At 50.9% G+C, this 24326-nt stretch overlaps 1 protein-coding gene across 1 annotated transcript in view; it reads right to left on the bottom strand.

The window, feature by feature from the left end:
* LOC141258696 (uncharacterized) overlaps positions 1–24326 on the bottom strand; it is an 86666-nt gene that overhangs the window by 22612 nt on the left and 39728 nt on the right. The window contains exons 4-6 of the mRNA XM_073673709.1: positions 16644–17019; positions 14355–14434; positions 14199–14274 (exon numbers count right to left, since the gene is read on the bottom strand). Coding sequence (XP_073529810.1) covers positions 14199–14274; positions 14355–14434; positions 16644–17019 — 532 coding nt within the window. The remainder of the gene's footprint in view (positions 1–14198; positions 14275–14354; positions 14435–16643; positions 17020–24326) is intronic.

A 24326-nucleotide genomic window follows, 5' to 3' on the forward strand; every position in this document is an offset into this window, starting at 1 on the left:
TGATGACGTCCAGGCTCAACATTCTTCTCACCTCCTTCGAAATCACGTTGTGGCAGGCTTTGGGGATTCAATATGGTTTAAGGTTTACCTGCAAGTGTGGTTCCGTCAGAACTCTGTGCTCCACAGTTTGAGTACATTCCGGCAACTCCAAAAACAGTTCTCGGTTTTGCTGGAGGAGTTCTTGGCACTGTTGTTTCTGGGCCAGTGATAGTGTCTCTGCCACCTCGACATTGGCTCCGGGGTTAGCTCCCAGACATGGAGCTTCCACAGGCTCCCTATCACGGCTTGAGCAGGTTGACGTGGCAGACCTGGTAAGGTTTTATTCTCTCTGGCTGGTGAACCTTATAGCCAACTTTGCTCAGGTTTTCGACCACTTCGTATGGCCCTTGCCACTTAGCCAGAAGTCTTCTTTCCACCGGGGAAATCAGCACTATGAATCGATCTCCAGGGCTAAACTGTCTCAGCTTTGCCGACCAAATTATAGACCCTTGATTGAGCTTCTTGTGTCTGGAGGAGGCTCTCTCTCACAATCGGCATTACCTCTGCAATTCTCTCCTTCATGTGGGCCACATGTTCCATGATGCTCCGGAGGGGTGTAACTTCTGCTTTCCAGGTCTCCTTTGCAACATCCAGGAGAACCGAGGGTTCCGGCCATACAACAGTTCAAATAGAGAGAACCCCGTCGAGGCCTGTGGAACTTCCCGTATAGAAACCAGCAGATACAGAAGTAGGCAGTCCCAGTCTCGACCATCCTTCTCCACGACCTTCTTGAGCATGGCCATCAAGGTTTTATTAAACCTCTCCACCAGACCGTCCATTTGAAGATGGTATACCAATGTCCTGAGTTGCGCAATATGGAGGGCCCTACACAACTCTCTCATAACTTTGAACATAAATGAAGTTCCTTGGTCCATCAGGATCTCCTTTGGGAGGCTGGTCCCAGAAAAGATATGGACCAGTTCTCGGGCTATACTTGTGGCTGAAGAGTTTCTTAGGGTACTGCATCGCGTAGTCCAGGACCACCAGGATATATTGATGCCCTCAGGCAGACTTTACCAAGGGTCCAACTAAATCCATGGCAATGCGGTCAAACGGGACTTTTATAATGGGTAACCACACTAGGGGACTCCAGAAGTGAAAGACTGGGGCGGTTAGCAGGAAAACTGGACAGGACATACAATATTTCAAAATCTCTTGGTGACATCCGGGCCAGTAGAACCTATGAAGAATCCGCTCTTGGTTCTTGTCTACACGAAGAAGACCACCCAAGACATGACAATGGGTCAGGTTTAACACCTTACAACTATAGGGCCCTGGTACTACCAGTTATTCCAATACCTCTCCCCCTAGCTTAGTCCCCACTTAACACAGTTACATTATCAAATGCCCCGTTTAGAGTAAGGTAATTCAGTTGCGCATTCTGAGAACAGACACTGCACTTCTGGGTTTCTTTTGGTACACAAGTAGGACCCCAATCCGTAAATAGTAAAATAAAAACTTGGCACTTGTATTCTTCGTGAAAAACAAATTAATTTTTAATTGTTCAAAGAAATTCCAGAAATAATAAGACATTTCGGTCAACCAGATCTTCATCAGTCATCTGGAGGTGATTGGACTCTTGGACTGCAGACATTTCCCTAGCGCTGCGGCAGTACAAACACCAGTACACCATTTAGTCACGGGACATGTCTGCAGCCCATTCTCAGATTGACAGTCCACACTGCAGGCCAGATAAGCTTAATATAAACTGCCCCGCTCTCAACTGCAGACCATTGGTTCAGTGGACATGGAACAATGAGCGGCTATGTGCCCTGGCCCCTGACACCTCCAACAAATTAAGTCCTTAACGCCGACCCTCAGCAAACGCTCAGTGGGCCCTTGGGACATAGGACGCTCCCAATTTGTGGCCCTAGTACCCCTTTTTTGAGAGTCAGTCTCCTTTTGGGTACCCCAGAACAGGGAAGCGATGAAAACTGGTTTCCCTAATTACTTTTTGACCACCTGGTACCTTTCCACTAGACCAACCAGGTCGTCCGCATTCCGACGATTGCCCTGGGCAACCCAGGTCTGCACTGGTCTAGAAAGAACGTGAATGAATCTGTCCATAACCACGCGCCTCACCATCAGGGCTGGGGTAGAGGGCTCGGGCTACAACCACTTCTGAACAAGATGTAGCAAGTCAAAACATTTTGGAGTGGGGGGGTGTCGCCGAAATGCGCCCAGTGGTAGACCTGCTGTGCCCTGACAGTCATAGTTACTCCTAGGCGCACCATTATTTTTGTCTTTAGCTTGGCATACTCCTTTGCGTCCTCTAAGGTCAGGTCATAATAAGCCTTTTGGGGCTCGGTAGTTAAATAGGGCACCAGCACCTCTGCCCACTGCTCAGTCGGCAGCTTTTCCCGCTCTGCCACCCTTTCAAAAACCGTCAGGAAATTCTCAATGTAATCACCCAGGGTCATCTATTGCAAGACACATCTTACCGCCTTTCAGACTTGTGAGACAACACACATTGGGGGTGGGGTGGTTATCCTACCATGGACTGCATCTGCGAGAAGTTCCATCTGTTGCTTAAGCCCCTCCTGTTACTGCTGCTGCTGGAGATGCTGCACCAAAAGTTTATTAATTTCCTGTTGTGCTAGATGGTGTAACGGGTCTGGGAGGCGGAACCTCTGAGCTACTATACAAGGGGGCGGTCCTTGTAAGGGAGCGGGTGGCGACCAGGCAGGCAGTCACAGCAGGTAACCGGGACAGTCTCTAGAAGAACGGGCAGGAGGTCACGGCAAGTGACCGGGGCAGTCTCTGGATGAACGGGCAGATGGTCACGGCAAGTGACCGGGGCAGTCTCTGGGTGAACGGGCAGATGGTCACGGCAAGTGACCGGGGCAGTCTCTGGGTAAAGGGTTGGTACGACCTGTGGCGGCTGATGGTAGACGTGAGCTCCCAGGTGAGCAGGCGAGAGTCTCTGGATAAACGGGTGGTCACAGCATGTGACGGCGGAGCCTCCAGGAAGACCAACAGACAGGCAGCAGATGAGCGCTCCCAGGTGAGCGGGCAGAAGTCTCTGGACAGGCGGGTGGTCACAGCACGTGACGGCAGAGCCTCCAGGTAGGCTAGCAGACAGGCAGCAGATGAGCGCTCCCAGGTGAGCGGGCAGGAGTCACTGGACAGGCAGGTGGTCACAGCACGTGACGGCAGAGCCTCCAGGGAGGCTAGCAGGCAGGTAGCAGATGTGCGCTCCCAGGTGAGCGGGCAAGAGTCTCTGGACAGGCAGGTGGTCACAGCACGTGACGGCAGAGCCTCCAGGGAGGCTAGCAGGCAGGTAGCAGATGTGCGCTCCCAGGTGAGCGGGCAAGCTGGTCCATAGACAGACTGACAAGAGTTGGAAGGCAGACCGTCAGACCTCAGGCAAGCAGGCAGGTAGTTGATGTGCGCTCCCAGGTGAGCGGGCAAGCTGGTCCTTAGACAGACTGACAGGAGTAGTAAGGCAGACCGTCGGACCTCAGGCTAGCAGGCAGGTAGCAGAATATCAGGCAGGAATAAGACAGCAAGCTGGCAGGAATCTGGCAGGTATCTGGCAGGTAACTGGCAACGGGACCTGAGGGCTGAAGCAGAGTAGTGAACAGTGCAACAACATTGCTCGGGCACCTCCATTTTGGAGGAGGTGCCTTATATATGGTGAAGTCCTCCGGCCATTGGCCGGGGACTCCTTAGGACGCGCGCCCTAAGCACAGTGGCCGGGAAGGAGCGCGCGCTGCCAGCAGAGCGGGAGGAGGACGCCGGGCACGGAGCAGAGAGGTGAGGGGAACAGCGTCCCTGCCTAGCAGAGGGCAGGGATGCCGGCGCTACAGTACCCCCCCCTTTAGGCCCCCCCTTTTTTAGGCCAGACAGAAATTTAGCAAGGATGAGCGGGGCATGGATGTTCTCCCGGGGCTCCCACGTTCTCTCCTCAGGACCAAACCCCTTCCAATCTACTAGAAAAAAGGTCTTTCCTCTTACCCTTTTGGTGGCAAGAATGTTCTCTACCTCAAACTCGTCCTCAGCAGAAACCGGAGCAGGAGGCGTACCTGTAGACTTGGAAAAAGAGTTAAGTACCACAGGTTTGAGGAGAGATACATGGAAGGAGTTAGGGATCCGTAAGTTGGCCGGGAGTTTCAATTTATAGGCCACCGGGTTGATCTGACTGATGACCTCCAGAGGACCGATGAACCGAGGCCCTAACTTGTAAGAAGGTATCTTGAGTCGGACATATTTAGATGAGAGCCAGACTTTATCTCCAGGACGAAATTGTGGAGGATCCAGGCGTTTTTTGTCAGCGTGTCTTTTCATCCGTTCGGACGACTGAAGGAGTGCGGATCGGGTACTCTCCCAAATGGAGGAAAATTTGCTAACGAGAGATTCCGCAGCCGGGTTGTCCACAGAGGTGGAGACAGGAAAAGGAATCCGAGGATGCTGACCGAAGACTACAAAAAACGGGGATTTGGAGGAGGATTCGCTCTCGTGATTGTTATAAGAGAACTCGGCCCATGGTAGGAGATCCACCCAGTCTGAATGATGGGCATTAACGAAGTGCCGGAGGTAACTGGTCAGGTTCTGATTGATCCGCTCCACTTGACCATTGGACTGTGGGTGGTAAGCGGAAGAGAAGTCCAGGGTGACGTCTAGCAGTTTACAAGTGGCTCTTCAGAAGCGTGAGGTGAACTGTACCCCACGATCCGACACGATGTGGAGGGGCAGGCCATGAAGACGAAAGATGTGACGAATAAAGTCTTTAGCTAGCTCGGGTGCAGACGGGAGGCCTGGCAGGGGAACGAAATGTGCCATCTTGGAGAAGCGGTCAGCGACCACCCAAATGACCGTACAACCGGCAGAGACTGGGAGGTCAGTTATAAAGTCCATTGCTATATGCTGCCAGGGGGCAGCAGGTACAGAAAGCGGAAGGAGGCGACCGGCTGGCAGATGTCTCGGAACCTTGTTGCGGGCGCAGGACACACAGGCAGAAACAAAGTCTATTACGTCCTTGTGCAGGGTAGGCCACCAGTAGTGCCGGGTAATAAGCTGGAGGGTCTTTTTTCTGACCGGCGTGGCCAGCCAGTTTAGACGAGTGACCCCAGTGAAGGATCTTCTCCCGATCAGGTACTGATACGAACGTCTTTCCGGGAGGGAGACGATTTAGACTCACGGGAGCCACCTGCATTACTCTGGCGGGATCGATGATGTGTTTCGGATCTTCCTCGAGATCAGACACCAGAAAGGATCGAGACAAGGCGTCCGCCTTGACGTTTTTGTCAGCCGGGCGAAAATGAAGAACAAAATCAAAGCGAGCAAAAAACAAGGACCACCGGGCTTGGCGCGGGTTAAGTCTCTGGGCATGCTGGAGGTAAGCCAAGTTCTTGTGGTCAGTGTAAATTATTACCGGGTGAAGAGCCCCCTCGAGCAGGTAACGCCACTCCTCCAATGCCAGTTTGATGGCCAATAACTCTCGGTCTCCTATGGAATAATTGCGCTCTGAGGAGGAGAAGAGTTTAGAGAAGAAGCCGCAAGTTACCATCCTCCCGGAAGATGATTTTTGAGTAAGTACCGCTCCGGCTCCAGAGGAGGAGGCGTCAACTTCCAGGAAGAACTGCTTGTTGCCGTCCGGGCGATGCAGCACCGGGGCGGAAGAGAAGGCCTGTTTTAAGGAAAGAAAGGCCTCCTCTGCTTCGGGCGGCCACTCTTTGGGATTAGTACCCTTACGGGTGAGCGCGGAAATTGGGGCAGTCCGGGAAGAGAAGTGCGGTATGAAGAGGCGGTAGTAGTTGGTGAAGCCCAGGAACCGCTGAATGGCCTTCAACCCCTCCGGTCGAGGCCATTTCTCGATGGCAGACAGTTTCTCTGGATCCATTCGTAGGCCGGTCTGAGAAATAATGTAGCCCAAAAACGGAAGCGAGGTCTGCTCAAAGAGGCACTTCTCGTATTTAGCGAAGAGGTGATTCTGCCTGAGCCTGAGCAGGACCTGACGAACATCCCTCCGGTGAGTCTGGAGATCCGGAGAGAAGACCAAGATGTCGTCCAGGTACACCACTACGCAGGAGTAGAGAAGGTCCCGGAAGATGTCATTGACCAACTCTTGAAAGACGGCAGGAGCGTTACAGAGACCAAAGGGCATTACCAGATATTCATAGTGGCCGTCCCGGGTGTTGAATGCCGTCTTCCATTCATCCCCCTGATGGATACGAACCAGGTTGTACGCCCCACGGAGGTACAGTTTGGTGAAGATTCTAGCCCCCCTCAGACGATCAAATAACTCCGGAATGAGCGGAAGGGGGTACTTATTCTTCACCGTGATCTGGTTAAGGCCTCTATAGTCTATACAGGGACGGAGAGAGCCGTCCTTCTTTTTGACGAAAAAGAAGCCTGCTCCCGCCGGGGAGGTAGATTTCCGGATGAATCCCCTGGCCAGATTCTCCTCAATATATTCGGACATCGACCGGGTCTCAGCAGCGGATAATGGATAAATACGCCCACGGGGAGGAGTAGTACCAGGTAACAGGTCGATAGGGCAGTCGTATGGTCTATGAGGGGGTAGTGTCTCTGCCTCCTTTTTATTAAAGACATCAGCATAAGACCAATAAGGAATCGGAAGTCCAGGTAGATTAGCTGGGGTAGGAGAAGGACGGACGGGATGGACGGGAACCAGACAGGTCTTATGGCAGTCCTGTCCCCAGCGAAGGACTTCTCCGGTCTGCCAGTCAAGCACGGGTGCATGTCTCTGGAGCCAAGGTAGACCTAGCAAGAGGGCGTGAGAGAGTCCAGGCAGAACATGAAAGGAGATACTCTCAGAATGCAGCATTCCCACCTGCAGAGTAATGGATTCGGTGATGAGTTGGATGGGGCGTGGTAAGAGAGACCCATCCACGGTAGCAACAGACAAGGGTACAGCCAGAGGTTTGGTGGGGATGCGGTATTTCTCTACCAGGGACTGTGAAATAAGATTCCCGGCTGCTCCAGAGTCAAGTTGGGCTAGTTCGAAATAACGGTTCTCCCCGCAGACGATTGAGACTGACAGCAGCAGAGATGGAGAGGATTTATTCTTGTCTAGGTCGACCTCTCTGAGCGAACCTAGACACAGGCGTTTCCCGACCTCTCCGGGCAGGCACGGATCCGGTGCTCCTTACTGCCACAGTAGAAGCAGCTCCCCTCGGCACGGCGTAAGTCCTGACGGGTTTTGACCATCTTGGTCTGGTCGACCTGCATAGGCTCAGGAGAGTGTACCTGGGGAGAGACGGATTTCTGAAAAGTAGGAGCTAGACGTGGAAACCTCCTCTCACGGGTGACCTCTTTGGCACGCTCCTGGAACCGTAGGTCAATCCGGGTGGCAAGAGTTATTAGGTCATCGAGAGTGGTAGGAATGTCCCGACCGGCAAGTTCATCTTTAATACGGCCGGACAGACCCTCCCAGAAGACGGATACCAGAGCGTCGTTATCCCAGGCCAGCTCCGAGGCAAGGGTACGGAACAGTATGGCATATTGGCCCACGGTGAGACTTCCCTGACGGAGGCGTAGCAGTGATGATGCGGATGAGGTCTTCCGTCTGGGTTCGTCGAAGACTTTCCGGAAAGCCATGAGAAAGGCAGGCAAGTCGGACACCAGGGGGTCTCCTCTCTCCCATAGAGGATTTAGCCAGGCCAGGGCCTCCCCGGTGAGATGGGACATGATGAAGGCAATTTTGGCCCGGTCGGAGTTAAACTGGTGGGACAGGAGTTCAAAGTGCAGGGTGCACTGATTTATGAAGCCCCGAGCCTGGGCGGAGTCGCCTCCGAAGCGAGGAGGTGCAGAAAGCCGGGGTCCGGGGTAGGATACCATGGTATTAGTGGACAGCGGAGCTGCCGGATTGCGAGTCATGGCACTGGCGGAGGTTGCTGGCGGAGCAGTCAGTGTCCAGGCGAGAATTGACATTCCGCAGGTGACCCAGGATGGACTCCTGTTGGGACCTCTGACGGGACAGTTCATGACACAGGTTCGAGAGCGAGGGAGCTTGGGTGCCACCGGGTTCCAGGGCCCGAGCAAACTGTAACGGGAGGCGGAACCTCTGAGCTACTATACAAGGGGGCAGTCCTTGTAAGGGAGCGGGTGGCGACCAGGCAGGCAGTCACAGCAGGTGACCGGGACAGTCTCTAGAAGAACGGGCAGGAGGTCACGGCAAGTGACCGGGGCAGTCTCTGGATGAACGGGCAGATGGTCACGGCAAGTGACCGGGGCAGTCTCTGGGTGAACGGGCAGATGGTCACGGCAAGTGACCGGGGCAGTCTCTGGGTAAAGGGTTGGTACGACCTGTGGCGGCTGATGGTAGACGTGAGCTCCCAGGTGAGCAGGCGAGAGTCTCTGGATAAACGGGTGGTCACAGCATGTGACGGCGGAGCCTCCAGGAAGACCAACAGACAGGCGGCAGATGAGCGCTCCCAGGTGAGCGGGCAGAAGTCTCTGGACAGGCGGGTGGTCACAGCACGTGACGGCAGAGCCTCCAGGTAGGCTAGCAGACAGGCAGCAGATAAGCGCTCCCAGGTGAGCGGGCAGGAGTCACTGGACAGGCAAGTGGTCACAGCACGTGACGGCAGAGCCTCCAGGGAGGCTAGCAGGCAGGTAGCAGATGTGCGCTCCCAGGTGAGCGGGCAAGCTGGTCCATAGACAGACTGACAAGAGTTGGAAGGCAGACCGTCGGACCTCAGGCAAGCAGGCAGGTAGTTGATGTGCGCTCCCAGGTGAGCGGGCAAGCTGGTCCTTAGACAGACTGACAGGAGTAGTAAGGCAGACCGTCGGACCTCAGGCTAGCAGGCAGGTAGCAGAATATCAGGCAGGAATAAGACAGCAAGCTGGCAGGAATCTGGCAGGTATCTGGCAGGTAACTGGCAACGGGACCTGAGGGCTGAAGCAGAGTAGTGAACAGTGCAACAACATTGCTCGGGCACCTCCATTTTGGAGGAGGTGCCTTATATATGGTGAAGTCCTCCGGCCATTGGCCGGGGACTCCTTAGGACGGCGCGCGCGGCCCCTTTAAGAGGGAGGGAGAGCGCGCGCGCCCTAAGCACAGTGGCCGGGAAGGAGCGCGCGCTGCCAGCAGAGCGGGAGGAGGACGCCGGGCACGGAGCAGAGAGGTGAGGGGAACAGCGTCCCTGCCTAGCAGAGGGCAGGGACGCCGGCGCTACAGATGGTGTTGTTGCTGGGCTTGCTGTTGCTGGATTTAGATCAGGTGCTCGATCAGCTCCTCCATTTTGTCTGACTGCTATTCCATCCTTATAGCCGCCTTCACCCAGGACACACAGTTTGTCCATAGACCTCACACTTGCTTCCTTAGGATCTTGCCCCCAATTCTAGCCACCACCTGTGGTAGATCGGCTCACTGTGCTGCTTATCGACGTAGTCAAAGCAATGCTTTTTGTTTAAATCTTCAGTTGGTTTATTAAAACATCCTCATAAAGCAGTCCAAACAAAATAAACATATTCAGTCTTGTCAGCCTAAATAAACAGCATGCATTACGGTCCATATAACTTCAGGGTCCGCCCGCTCAGAAATCAGGGTTCGGCTCTATTAAGCAAGAGCCCAGCTCTTTTGGTCAGCTCTCCTTTAGAGCACATAGAACAGTCAGTAGTGATGAACGAGCACTAAAATGCTCGGATGCTCGTTGCTCGGGTCGAGCAAATCGTAATGCCCAGGTGCTCGACCCAAGCAATGAGCCCAATGTAAGTCAATGGGAAACTCAAGCATTTTTCCGGCGCCCTCCCCAGAAGGTCAGGAGGGTGCCTAAAAATTGGCCAAATCAATGGGAACATTGCTAAAATTATATGGTAACAGCATGGGCAATTCCCCTGGAAGCATCTCTGACTCCCAGGTCACTGCTGCGAACAATGTTATCAGAGTATTACGTCACTTTTATGGACTTACAATAAAACATACAAAAACGAAACCAATATGGATTTTTCCGGGGAAATATGTTAAGGAACATCCTTTCCAGGGTAATGACTTGTATATAAGGCAAAATAAATAACCAAAAACAAAAATACTCCTCCACACCTTGGGCTATGTTCACACGTAGCGTTTTTGATGCGTTTTTGCACTTTTGCATTGCTATCAATGGTGAAAAATACATTCACCAGTAAATGTAATTTTAACATTTTACTACCTTATCTGGCTATGTGGTGTGTGACACATCATCAGACACATCCTGTTTCATTTATGAAGGAGGGACTGTGAAAGTCACAAAGCCTATTTTTACAAGGCCATCAGGCAGCCCTTACTATATTTTAAAGGGTCAGGAGTCGGCCCTCACTATTGTTATAGGGCTATCAGCTGACTATTCTTTGTTGTTCCCATTATTAAAGAGTGGGTCTCCTATACTGTTATTGCGTATGCAGTGACTGCAAGGTCTGCCAAAAATTAGTTCACACTCCAACACCCCTTTGAAGAGACGTAGAGGAGGGCCTCATTAAAAAAAATTGTTCCCATTCGCAGTGTTGTCACCTGCCTCCCTCTCCCTTTGTGCCGCTGTACTCGCTATGCATGTCACTTTGCCAGGTTGGGTCAGTGACTTCCATCGTCCACCACATCGCCTTCTATGTACGTACCCTGGGTCTCCTCCTGACTTGCTGACAATTGTATCTCATCATCATCATCCACCTCTTGCAACAGTAATTGCAGTTTCCCACCATCACCTTCGTGTGACCGCGGCTGCTCAAATATTTGGGCATCGCTACATGCGATCTCCTCTTGCCCCGCTTGAAGTGGACAGGGCGAGAGGCCCGAAACTATAAATGGAAAAGTAAACAGCCCTTCGGAGTGTCCAAGTGTGGGATCACTTGTCTCCGAGCACCCGGCATGGTGAGAGGAAGGAGGATCAGGGTGAGGAATATGTGATCCAGACTCACAGCTACTGAGACTGGACCGTGTGGAAGACAGGGTGGTGGTCATAGGCGGATTATAATGAGGGCAATCTGGGCTACCGCCCGGGGCCCGGAACTCCGGGAGGCCCATGGCCAGATTGCCCTTATTATAATATGTGGGCGCCAATGCGGCAGGCAGAGGCGGGGGGGCCCCGGACCGCTCCCCCAGCAGCTGCGCACAGCCGCTGCTTCTTCTTCAGCCGGGCCAGCACTGCATCTGTTAACTTCCCTGTGTGCTGGCCCGGCCACGTCACAGCTCGTGTGGACTCCTGCTGTGTATAGATGGCGCCGTGCTGCCTCCTGCTGTTTATAGATGGCTACGTGCGGCCTCCCGCTGTGTATATATGGCGCCGTGCTGCTCCTGCTGCGTATAGATGGCTACATGCGGACTCCCGCTGCATATAGATGGCTACGTGGGGCCTCCTGCTGTGTATAGATGGCTACGTGCGGCCTCCTGCTGTGTATAGATGGCTACGTGCGGCCTCCTGCTGTGTATAGATGGCTACCTGCGGCCTCCCGCTGTGTATAGATGGCTACGTGCGGCCTCCCGCTGTGTATAGATGGCTACGTGCGGCCTCCCGCTGTGTATAGATGGCTACGTGCGGCCTCCAGCTGTGTATAGATGGCTACGTGCGGCCTCCCGCTGTGTATAGATGGCTACGTGCGGCCTCCCGCTGTGTATAGATGGCTACGTGCGGCCTCCCGCTGTGTATAGATGGCACCGTGCGGCCTCCCGCTGTGTATAGATGGCACCGTGCGGCCTCCCGCTGTGTATAGATGGCTACGTGCGGCCTCCCGCTGTGTATAGATGGCTACGTGCGGCCTCCCGCTGTGTATAGAAGGCTACGTGCGGCCTCCTGCTGTATCTGGGGGGTGCCGTGCGGCCTCCTGCTGTGTATAGATGGTGCCGTGCGGACTCCCACTGTTTATAGATGGCGCCGTGTGGCCTCCCGCTGTGTATAGATGGCTACGTGCAGCCTTCCGCTGTGTATAGATGGCTACGTGCGACCTGCTGCTGTGCACAGATGGCTACGTGCGACCTCCCGCTGTGTATAGATGGCTACGTGCGACCTCCCGCTGTGTATAGATGGCTACGTGTGGCCTCCCACTGTGTATAGATGGCTACGTGCGACCTCCCACTGTGTATAGATGGCTACGTGTGGCCTCCCGCTGTGTATAGATGGCTACGTGCGACCTCCCGCTGTGTATAGATGGCTACGTGTGGCCTCCCGCTGTGTATAGATGGCTACGTGCGGCCTCCCGCTGTGTATAGATGGCTATGTGCGGCCTCCTTCTGTGTATAGATGGTAACGTGCGGCTTACCGCTGTGTATAGATGGCTACGTGCGGCCTCCCACTGTGTATAGATGGCTACGTGTGGCCTCCCACTGTGTATAGATGGCTACGTGCGACCTCCCACTGTGTATAGATGGCTACGTGTGGCCTCCCACTGTGTATAGATGGCTACGTGCGACCTCCCGCTGTGTATAGATGGCTACGTGCGACCTCCCGCTGTGTATAGATGGCTACGTGTGGCCTCCCACTGTGTATAGATGGCTACGTGCGACCTCCCACTGTGTATAGATGGCTACGTGTGGCCTCCCGCTGTGTATAGATGGCTACGTGCGACCTCCCGCTGTGTATAGATGGCTACGTGTGGCCTCCCGCTGTGTATAGATGGCTACGTGCGGCCTCCCGCTGTGTATAGATGGCTATGTGCGGCCTCCTTCTGTGTATAGATGGTAACGTGCGGCTTACCGCTGTGTATAGATGGCTACGTGCGGCCTCCCACTGTGTATAGATGGCTACGTGTGGCCTCCTTCTGTGTATAGATGGCTACGTGCGGCCTCCTTCTGTGTATAGATGGTTACGTGTGGCCTCCTGCTGTGTATAGATGGCTACGTGTGGCCTCCCGCTGTGTATAGATGGCTACGTGCGACCTCCCGCTGTGTATAGATGGCTACGTGTGGCCTCCCGCTGTGTATAGATGGCTACGTGCGGCCTCCCGCTGTGTATAGATGGCTATGTGCGGCCTCCTTCTGTGTATAGATGGTAACGTGCGGCTTCCCGCTGTGTATAGATGGCTACGTGCGGCCTCCCACTGTGTATAGATGGCTACGTGTGGCCTCCTTCTGTGTATAGATGGCTACGTGCGGCCTCCTTCTGTGTATAGATGGTTACGTGTGGCCTCCTGCTGTGTATAGATGGCTAAACGCGTCTTGCCCATTTTAACTGGAGTGTAATATTTGGCAGGCTCCAAAAATGTTTAGATTATTACCACAGTAATATGGGATCACGTGTTTTAGGCAGTGGCGTTAGAGATATGACATTGGTCAGCGACTAAGTGTGAATAGGTTGAACAACACACAACTAGCAGACTTTAACTGGAGTGTAATATCTGGCACGCTCCACAAAATGTCAGGATTATAACCACAGTAATATTGGATAATAAAATAAAAAAATCTGTCTGTATTCAAGCAAATGGAGCAGTAAAATGGAGTACTGTATTGCTTTTTAAGCAAATAATCAGGATTAAGAGCAAAAAAAAAATTAGCCCTGATATATAGGGCTATGGATATCTGTAACAGCAGCAGCAGACAGAACGTGCAATATATGTATATATAGCTGTGAAATACCCAATACCTCATTAATAAACCACTAATTCTCTCCCTCGCTCAGCAGCACCTCTCCCTACTCTGCCTGTCTGAAGGGTAGACTGTGACAAGCATAGGATCACCTGGTCTGATATAGACCTGATGACGCTGTGCGGCCAGCCAATCACTGTAATGCCACAACCAACATGGCTGCGGCATTACAGTGAGTGGCAGGCAATCCTTGTTCATTGGCTCTGTAAAGAGCACCAAACATGCAGGGCGGGGACTCGAGCTCCCGCCTGAGCTTCCCGGAAATACTCGCCGAGCATCTCGAACAGTGAGATGCTCAGGAGAGTACTGAGCAGTAGCGAGCATGCTCGCTCATGACTATCAGTCAGTTCAAAGGTTTCACTTTTACCTCCTGGACGACACCCTAGGGAGGAGATATGGTGAACAGCCGATTAACTCCTCACAGCACATAACATACTGGAGCAAACTTCGAGGTTTATATCACTGAAGCTAATAACCTCAGTGAAACATATCTCCCAACCAGTACATTAGCAGTGACCCAGTTGCAGTGTATGGAGATAACTGCGATTATGGTGATTCAGCTTTTCTCGGTTTAAACACACTGCTATTTTCACACAACTGTAGGTGACCCTCTAACAGATATGAACGTTCCCCTCCTTACACTGCTGCTCGGGCATGAAATGCGTTTCCTCTTCTTCATCTACGACCTCAACCTTAATACCAATCAGACGTTCACCCTAAAATACAAGAAAATGTGAAATAAGCCACGAATTAGTGATCTATGGTCGTATGAGGGGGAGACGAAAGCGCCATCTACCAGATGATTCTCCAAGACATTCTCCTGGGAATAGTGAGGAGCCGCACATCTCTCTGGGGGATTTCTCCTCCTGGATGCATCTGTAGGAAACAGTAAGACAAAATTCTACAGTGCCTTGCGAAAGTATTTACTCCTCTTGGCTTTTTACATATTTTGTTACATTACATCCTGTGTTTAAATATTTTTGTAATCTGATTTGTGTGATACATCAGCACTAAATAATGTAAGATGGTGAAGTGAGAAAAATATCGGCATAAATTAAATTTATGGAATCAAATAACTAAATATTGTCATGTGCATATGTATTCACCCCTTTTGTGATGAAGCCCCTAAAAATTTCTGTTGCAAGCAATTACGTTCATAAGTCCCTTGCTTAGTGACAGGAAGCCCACCTGTGTGCAATCTAATGTCACATGTCGGTCAGTAGATACACTTTACCTTTTCTGAAAGGCCACAGAGGCTGCAACACTATTAACGAGGCACCACCAACCAAACACCATGAAGACCAAGGAGATCTCCAAACAACATCATAGAGACCAAGGAGATCTCCAAACACCACCACGAAGACCAAGGAGTTCTCCAAACACCACCACGAAGACCGAGGAGATCTCCAAACAAGTTGGGGACAAAGTTGATGAGAAGTTCGGGTTGGGTTATACAAAAATAACCCAATCTCTGATGATCCCCTGGAGCACCATTAGATCCACTATCATCAAATTGAAAGAACATGGTACTACAGCAAACCTGCCAAGAGAGGGCCGTCCACCAAAACTCTAAGCCCGGGCAAGATCAGAGAGGCAGCACAGAGACCAAACATAACCCTGAAGGAGCTGCAGAGTTCCCAAGCAGAGACTGGCGTATCTGTCCATACAATCACAATAAGCCATACAATCCATGGAGGTTGCCTTTATGGAAGAGTGGGCAGAAAAAAGCCTTTACTTACACTCAGAAATTGTAAGGCTCGATTTGAGTTTGTCAAAAGACATGTGGAAGACTACTCAAATGTATGGAGGAAGGTGCGGTGGTCAGATGAGACCGAAATTGAACTTTTGGCAACCAAGGTAAACGCTGTCTGGCGCTAAACCAACACAACTCATCATCCCAAGAACGCCATGTTTTTCACCAGCAAAAATGGTCCGAGTTGAGGGGAAGATGGATGGTGCAAAATACAGAGATGTTCTTGAGCAGAACCTGTTTCAGCCTGTCAGTGATTTGAGACTGGGACAGAAGTTCACCTTCCAACAAGACAATGAGCCAAAGCGCTAAAGCAACACTCGAGTGGTTTAAGGTGAAACGTGGAAATGTTCTGGAGCGGCCGAGTCACAGCCCAGACCTGAATCCAATGGAGACTCTGTGGTCAGACGTGAAGATCGCTGTTCACCAGAGGAAACCATCTAACTTGAAGGAGCTGGAGCAGTTTTGGCTTGAAGAATGGGCAAAAATCCCAGTGGCCAGATGTGGAAAGCTCATAGAGACTTATCCAAAGTGACTGCAGCTGTAATTGCTGCAAAAGGAGGCTCTACAAAGTACTGCGATTAGGGGGGTTATTTTGTCCTATTGGTTGCTTGCTTCACAATAAGAAGAAAACCAAATGTTCACAGGTGTAAGCATGATCTTTACATGAACTGATAAAAACCTAAAAAAAAAAAAACCTGTGAAAATCCAGGATGTGAGGTAGCAAAACAGGAAAAATGCCAAGGGGTTAAATACTTTTGCAAGCCACAGTATGTAATGGTGGTGGTGTAGTCTGCGAGGCATTGTCGGTAATGAAATTTCTGAGAAGGAGGTGTGGCGCGTGAGGCACTGGCAGTAATGTGAGGTCCGAGGTGGTGTGGAGCATGAGGCACCAGCGGTAAGGCAACGTCCAATGTGGTGTGGAGCCCGAGACGGAGGCGGTAAAGTGATGCCCAAGATAAAAGGTGGTGATGCTGGTGTGGAGCCCGAGGACATGGTATTACTTTATTGCCAGCATGGCATTCTCCTGTAGGAGCAGCTGTGTGACAGGCGCAAACCTCCGCTGCCAGGTGCAGACTGGTTTCCTGTGACTCTTATGAGGATAGAAGGAGGCGGTGATCAGTGTACATTCTGCCCTGTATAGAGACGGGCGACCCCGAGACTGATACGTCTGACACACTGCAGATGTAAGACCGGAACAAGAGCCGAAACCGGGAGCTTCTACATCACCAGCCATTCTACCCCTGTGTGTATGCCCTATACATGGCGAGACAAAGGGTCCGACAAGACCCCGGTGCCACAGCAATAATGTAAAATACACAAGTCTCCTCTTACCTGGTGATGTACGAAACCGGTGCTCCTCCACCGCAACGTCCGAATACAGATCCCGGTGCTCCTCCACCACAACATCCGAGTACAGATCCCGGTGCTCCTCCACCGCAACATCCGAGTACAGATCCCGGTGCTCCTCCACCGCAACATCCGAGTACAGATCCCGGTGCTCCTCCACCGCAACATCCGAGTACAGATCCCGGTGCTCCTCCACCACAACGTCCGAGTACAGATCCCAGTGCTCCTCCACCGCAACATCCGAGTACAGATCCCGGTGCTCCTCCACCACAACGTCTGAGTACAGATCCCGGTGTCTTTCTACATAATCCCACTCCTCCATGGAGAAATAAAGAGCGACGTCCTGACACCGGAGAGGAATCTGACAACCAAAGAGACCGACATCACCCAGAATCCTCCAGCGTATAATCTCCCAGCAGTCACCTCTCTGCCCATCAACCAGAATCCTCCAGTGTATACTGTAAAATCTCCCAGCAGTTTCCTCTCCTCTCATCCCCCAGAATCGTCCAGTGTATACTGTATAATCTCCCAGCACTCTCCTCTCCTCTCATCACCCAGAATCCTCCAGTGTATACTGTATAATCTCCCAGCAGTTTCCTCTCATCAACCAGAATCCTCCAGTGTATACTGTATAATCTCCCAGCAGTTTCCTCTCATCCCCCAGAATCGTCCAGTGTTTACTGTATAATCTCCCAGCAGTCTCCTCTCATCCCCCAGAATCGTCCAGTGTATACTGTATAATCTCCCAGCAGTCTCCTCTCATCCCCCAGAATCGTCCAGTGTATACTGTATAATCTCACAGTAGTCTCCTCTCATCCCCCAGAATCGTCCAGTGTATACTGTATAATCTCCCAGCAGTCTCCTCTCATCAACCAGAATCCTCCAGTGTATACTGTATAATCTCCCAGCAGTCTCCTCTCATCACCCAGAATCCTCCAGTGTATACTGTATAATCTCCCAGCAGTCTCCTCTCCTCTCATCACCCAGAATCCTCCAGTGTATAATCTCCCAGCAGTCTCCTCTCCTCACCCAGAATCCCCCAGTGTATACTATATTATCTCCCAGCAGTCTCCTCTCATCACCCAGAATCCTCCAGTGTATACTGTATAATCTCCAAGCAGTCTCCTCTCATCTACCAGAATCCACCAGTGTATACTGTATAATCTCCCAGCAGTCTCCTCTCTACTCATCACCCAGAATCCTCCAGTGTATACTGTATAATCTCCCAGCAGTCTACTCTCTGCTGATCACCCAGAATCCTCCAGTGTATACTGTATAATCTCCCAGCAGTCTCCTCTCCTCTCATCACCCAGAATCCTCCAGTGTATACTGTATAATCTCCCAGCAGTTTCCTCTCCTCTCATCACCCAGAATCCTCCAGTGTACACTGTATAATCTCCCAGCAGTCTCCTCTCATCACCCAGAATCCTCCAGTGTATACTGTATAATCTCCCAGCAGTCTCCTCTCCGCTCATCACCCAGAAACCTCCAGTGTATACTGTATAATCTCCCGGCAGTCTCCTCTCATCACCCAGAATCCTCCAGTGTATACTGTATAATCTCCCAGCAGTCTCCTCTCCTCTCATCACCCAGAGTCCTCCAGTGTATACTGTATAATCTCCCAACAGTCTCCTCTCTGCTCATCACCCAGAATCCTCCAGTGTATACTGTATAATCTCCCAGCAGTCTCCTCTCATCACCCAGAAACCTCCAGTGTATACTGTAAAATCTCCTAGCAGTCTCCTCTCCTCTCATCACCCAGAATCCTCCAGTGTATACTGTATACTCTCCCAGCAGTCTCCTCTTCTCATCACCCAGAATCCTCCAGTGTATACTGTAAAATCTCCCAGCAGTCTCCTCTCATCACCCAGAATCCTCCAGTGTATACTGTATAATCTCACAGTAGTCTCCTCTCCTCTCATCACCCAGAATCCTCCAGTGTATACTGTATATTCTCCCAGCAGTCTCCTCTCATCACCCAGAATCCTCCAGTATATACTGTATAATCTCCCAGCAGTCTCCTCTTTTCTCATCACCCAGAATCCTCCAGTGTATACTGTAAAATCTCCCAGCAGTCTCCTCTCATCACCCAGAATCCTCCAGTGTACACTGTATAATCTCCCAGCAGTCTCCTCTCTTCACCCAGAATCCTCCAGTGTATACTGTAGAATCTCCCAGCAGTCTCCTCTCATCACCCAGAATCCTCCAGTGTATACTGTATAATCTCCCAGCAGTCTCCTCTCCGCTCATCACACAGAATCCTCCAGTGTATACTGTATAATCTCCCAGCACTCTCCTCTCATCACCCAGAATCCTCCAGTGTATACTGTATAATCTCCCAGCAGTCTCCTCTCCTCTCATCACCCATAATCCTCCAGTGTAGCCTGCATAATCTCCCAGCAGTCTCCTCTCCGCTCATCAGCCAGAATCCTCCAGTGTATAATCCCCTAGCAGTCTCCTCTCCTCTCATTACCCAGAATCCTCCAGAGTAACCAGCATAATCTCCCAGCAGTCTCCTCTCCTCTCATCACCCAGAATCCTCCAGTGTATACTGTATAATCTCCCAGCAGTCTCCTCTCCTCTCATCACCCAGAATCCTCCATTGTATACTGTATAATCTCTCAGCAGTCTCCTCTCATCACCCAGAATCCTCCAGTGTATACTGTATAATCTCCCAGCAGTCTCCCCTCCGCTCATCACCCAGAATCCTCCAGTGTATACTGTATAATCTCCCAGCAGTCTCCTCTCATCACCCAGAATCCTCCAGTGTATACTGTATAATCTCCCAGCAGTCTCCTCTCATCACCCAGAATCCTCCAGTGTATACTGTAGAATCTCCCAGCAGTCTCCTCTCATCACCCAGAATCCTCCAGTGTATACTGTATAATCTCCCAGTCTCGTCTCATCACCCAGAATCCTCCAGAGTATACTGTATAATCTCCCAGCAGTCTCCTCTCATCACCCAGAATCCTCCAGTGTATACAGTATAATCTCCCAGCAGTCTCCTCTCATCACCCAGAATCCTCCAGTGCATACTGTATAATCTCCCAGCTGTCTCCTCTCATCACCCAGAATCCTCCAGTGTAACCTGCATAATCTCCCAGCAGTCTCCTCTCCTCTCATCACCCAGAATCCTCCAGTGTATACTGTATAATCTCCCAGCAGTCTCCTCTCCTCTCATCACCCAGAATCCTCCATTGTATACTGTATAATCTAACAGCAGTCTCCTCGCATCACCCAGAATCCTCCAGTGTAACCTGCATAATCTCCCAGCAGTCTCCTCTCCTCTCATCACCCAGACTTCTCCAGTGTATACTGTATTAACTCCCAGCAGTCTCCTCTCCTCTCATTACCCAGAATCCTCCAGTGTATACTGTATAATCTCCCAGCAGTCTCCTCTCATCACCCAGAATCCTCCAGTGTATACTGTAAAATCTCCCAGCAGTCTCCTCTCATCACCCAGAATCCTCCAGTGTATTCTGTAAAATCTCCCAGCAGTCTCCTCTCATCAGCCAGAATCCTCCAGTGTATTCTGTATAATCTCCCAGCAGTCTCCTCTCCGCTCATCACCCAGAATCCTCCAGTGTATACTGTATAATCCCCCAGTAGTCTACTCTCATCACCTAGAATCCTCCAGTGTATTCTGTATAATCTCCCAGCAGTCTCCTCTCCGCTCATCAGCCAGAATCCTCCAGTGTATAATCCCCTAGCAGTCTCCTCTCCTCTCATTACCCAGAATCCTCCAGTGTAACCAGCATAATCTCCCAGCAGTCTCCTCTCCTCTCATCACCCAGAATCCTCCAGTGTATACTGTATAATCTCCCAGCAGTCTCCTCTCCTCTCATCACCCAGAATCCTCCATTGTATACTGTATAATCTCCCAGCAGTCTTCTCTCCTCTCATCACCCAGAATCCTCCAGTGTATACTGTATAATCTCCCAGCAGTCTCCCCTCCGCTCATCACCCAGAATCCTCCAGTGTATACTGTATAATCTCCCAGCAGTCTACTCTCATCAACCAGAATCCTCCAGTGTATACTGTATAATCTCCCAGCTGTCTCCTCTCCGCTCATCACCCAGAATCCTCCAGTGTATACTGTATAATCTCCCAGCAGTCTCCTCTCATCACCCAGAATCCTCCAGTGTATACTGTATAATCTCCCAGCAGTCTCCTCTCATCACCCAGAATCCTCCAGTGTATACAGTATAATCTCCCAGCAGTCTCCTCTCATCACCCAGAATCCTCCAGTGCATACTGTATAATCTCCCAGCGGTCTCCTCTCATCACCCAGAATCCTCCAGTGTAACCTACATAATCTCCCAGCAGTCTCCTCTCCTCTCATCACCCAGAATCCTCCAGTGTATACTGCATAATCTCCCAGCAGTCTCCTCTCATCACCCAGAATCCTCCAGTGTAACCTGCATAATCTCCCAGCAGTCTACTCTCCTCTCATCACCCAGACTCCTCCAGTATATTCTGTATAATGTCCCAGCAGTCTCCTCTCATCATCCAGAATCCTCCAGTGTATACTGTATTAACTCCCAGCAGTCTCCTCTCCTCTCATTACCCAGAATCCTCCAGTGTATACTGTAGAATCTCCCAGCAGTCTCCTCTCATCACTCAGAATCCTCCAGTGTATACTGTATAATCTCCCAGCAGTCTCCTCTCATCACCCAGAATCCTCCAGTGCATACTGTATAATCTCCCAGCAGTCTCCTCTCCTCACCCAGAATCCTCCAGTGCATACTGTATATTCTCCCAGCAGTCTCCTCTCATCACCCAGAATCCTCTAGTGTATACTGTATAATCTCCCAGCAGTCTCCTCTCCTCTCATCACCCATAATCCTCCAGTGTAGCCTGCATAATCTCCCAGCAGTCTCCTCTAAGCTCATCACCCAGAATCCTCCAGTGTATAATCCCCTAGCAGTCTCCTCTTCTCTCATCACCCAGAATCCTCCAGTGTATACTGTATAATCTCCCAGCAGTCTCCTCTTCGCTCATCACCGAGAATCCTCCAGTGTATAATCCCCTAGCAGTCTCCTCTCCTCTCATCACCCAGAATCCTCCAGTGTATACTGTAAAATCTCCCAGCAGTCTCCTCTCATCACCCAGAATCCTCCAGTGTATTCTGTATAATCTCCCAGCAGTCTCCTCTCCTCTCATCACCCAGAATCCTCCAGTGTATACTGTATATTCTCCCAGCAGTCTCCTCTCATCACCCAGAATCCTCCAGTGTATACTGTATAATCTCCCAGCAGTCTCCTCTCCTCTCATCACCCAGAATCCTCCAGTGTATACTGTAAAATCTCCCAGCAGTCTCCTCTCATCACCCAGAATCCTCCAGTGTATACTGTATAATCTCCCAGCAGTCTCCTCTCATCACCCAGAATCCTCCAGTGTATACTGTAAAATCTCCCAGCAGTCTCCTCTCATCACCCAGAATCCTCCAGTGTATATATAATCTCACAGCAGTCTCCTCTCTTCACCCAGAATCCTCCAGTGTATACTGTATAATCTCCCAGCAGTCTTCTCTCATCACCCAGAATCCTCCAGTGTATATTGTATAATCTCCCAGCAGTCTCCGCTGATCACCCAGAATCCTCCAGTGTATACTGTATAATCTCCCAGCAGTCTCCTCTCATCACCCAGAATCCTCCAGTGTATACTGTATAATCTCCCAGCAGTCTCCTCTCCGCTCATCACCCAGAATCCTTCAGTGTATACTGTATAATCTTCCAGCAGTCTCCTCTCCGCTCATCACCCAGAATCCTCCAGTGTATACTGTATAATCTCCCAGCAGTCTCCTCTCATCACCCAGAATCCTCCAGTATATACTGTATAATCTCCCAGCAGTCTCCTCTTTTCTCATCACCCAGAATCCTCCAGTGTATACTGTATAATCTCCCAGCAGTCTCCTATCATCACCCAGAATCCTCCAGTGTATACTGTATAATCTCCCAGCACTCTCCTCTCATCACCCAGAATCCTCCAGTGTAGCCTGCATAATCTCCCAGCAGTCTCCTCTCCGCTCATCAGCCAGAATCCTCCAGTGTATAATCCCCTAGCAGTCTCCTCTCCTCTCATTACCCAGAATTCTCCAGTGTAACCAGCATAATCTCCCAGCAGTCTCCTCTCCTCTCATCACCCAGAATCCTCCAGTGTATACTGTATAATCTCCCAGCAGTCTCCTCTCATCACCCAGAATCCTCTAGTGTATACTGTATAATCTCCCAGCAGTCTCCTCTCCTCTCATCACCCAGAATCCTCCAGTGTATAATCCCCTAGCAGTCTTCTCTCCTCTCATCACCCAGAATCCTCCAGTGTATACTGTATAATCTCCCAGCAGTCTCCTCTCCGCTCATCACCCAGAATCCTCCAGTGTATAATCCCCTAGCAGTCTCCTCTCCTCTCATCACCCAGAATCCTCCAGTGTATACTGTAAAATCTCCCAGCAGTCTCCTCTCATCACCCAGAATCCTCCAGTGTATACTGTATAATCTCACAGTAGTCTCCTCTCATCACCCAGAATCCTCCAGTGTATTCTGTATAATCTCCCAGCAGTCTCCTCTCCTCTCCTCACTCAGAATCCTCCAGTGTATACTGTATATTCTCCCAGCAGTCTCCTCTCATCACCCAGAATCCTCCAGTATATACTGTATAATCTCCCAGCAGTCTCCTCTTTTCTCATCACCCAGATTCCTCCAGTGTATACTGTAAAATCTACCAGCAGTCTCCTCTCATCACCCAGAATCCTCCAGTGTATATATAATCTCCCAGCAGTCTCCTCTCTTCACCCAGAATCCTCCAGTGTATACTGTAGAATCTCCCAGCAGTCTCCGCTGATCACCCAGAATCCTCCAGTGTATACTGTATAATCTCCCAGCAGTCTCCTCTCATCACCCAGAATCCTCCAGTGTATACTGTATAATCTCCCAGCAGTCTCCTCTCCTCTCATCACCCAGAATCCTCCAGTGTATACTGTATAATCTCCCAGCAGTCTCCTCTCCGCTCATCACCCAGAATCCTCCAGTGTATACTGTATAATCTCCCAGCAGTCTCCTCTCCGCTCATCACCCAGAATCCTCCAGTGTATACTGTATAATCTCCCAGCAGTCTCCTCTCATCACCCAGAATCCTCCAGTGCATACTGTATAATCTCCCAGCAGTCTCCTCTCATCACCTAGAATCCTCCAGTGTATACTGTATAATCTCCCAGCAGTCTCCTCTCATCACCAAGAATCCTCCAGTGCATACTGTATAATCTCCCAGCAGTCTCCTCTCATCACCCAGAATCCTCTAGTGTATACTGTATAATCTCCCAGCAGTCTCCTCTCCTCTCATCACCCATAATCCTCCAGTGTAGCCTGCATAATCTCCCAGCAGTCTCCTCTCCCCTCATCACCCAGAATCCTCCAGTGTATACTGTATAATCTCCCAGCACTCTCCTCTCATCACCCAGAATTCTCCAGTATATACTGTATAATCTCCCAGCAGTCTCCTCTCCGCTCATCACCCAGAATCCTCCAGTGTATACTGTATGATCTCCCAGCAGTCTCCTCTCATCACCCAGAATCCTCCAGTGCATACTGTATAATCTCCCAGCAGTCTCCTCTCATCACCCAGAATCCTCCAGTGTATACTGTATAATCTCCCAGCAGTCTCCTATCA

This window comes from Phyllobates terribilis, unplaced genomic scaffold, assembly GCF_046119375.1.
Source record: "Phyllobates terribilis strain yellow unplaced genomic scaffold, ASM4611937v1 Scaffold_3__8_contigs__length_932513732, whole genome shotgun sequence".
NCBI classification, from domain to species: Eukaryota; Metazoa; Chordata; class Amphibia; order Anura; family Dendrobatidae; genus Phyllobates; species Phyllobates terribilis.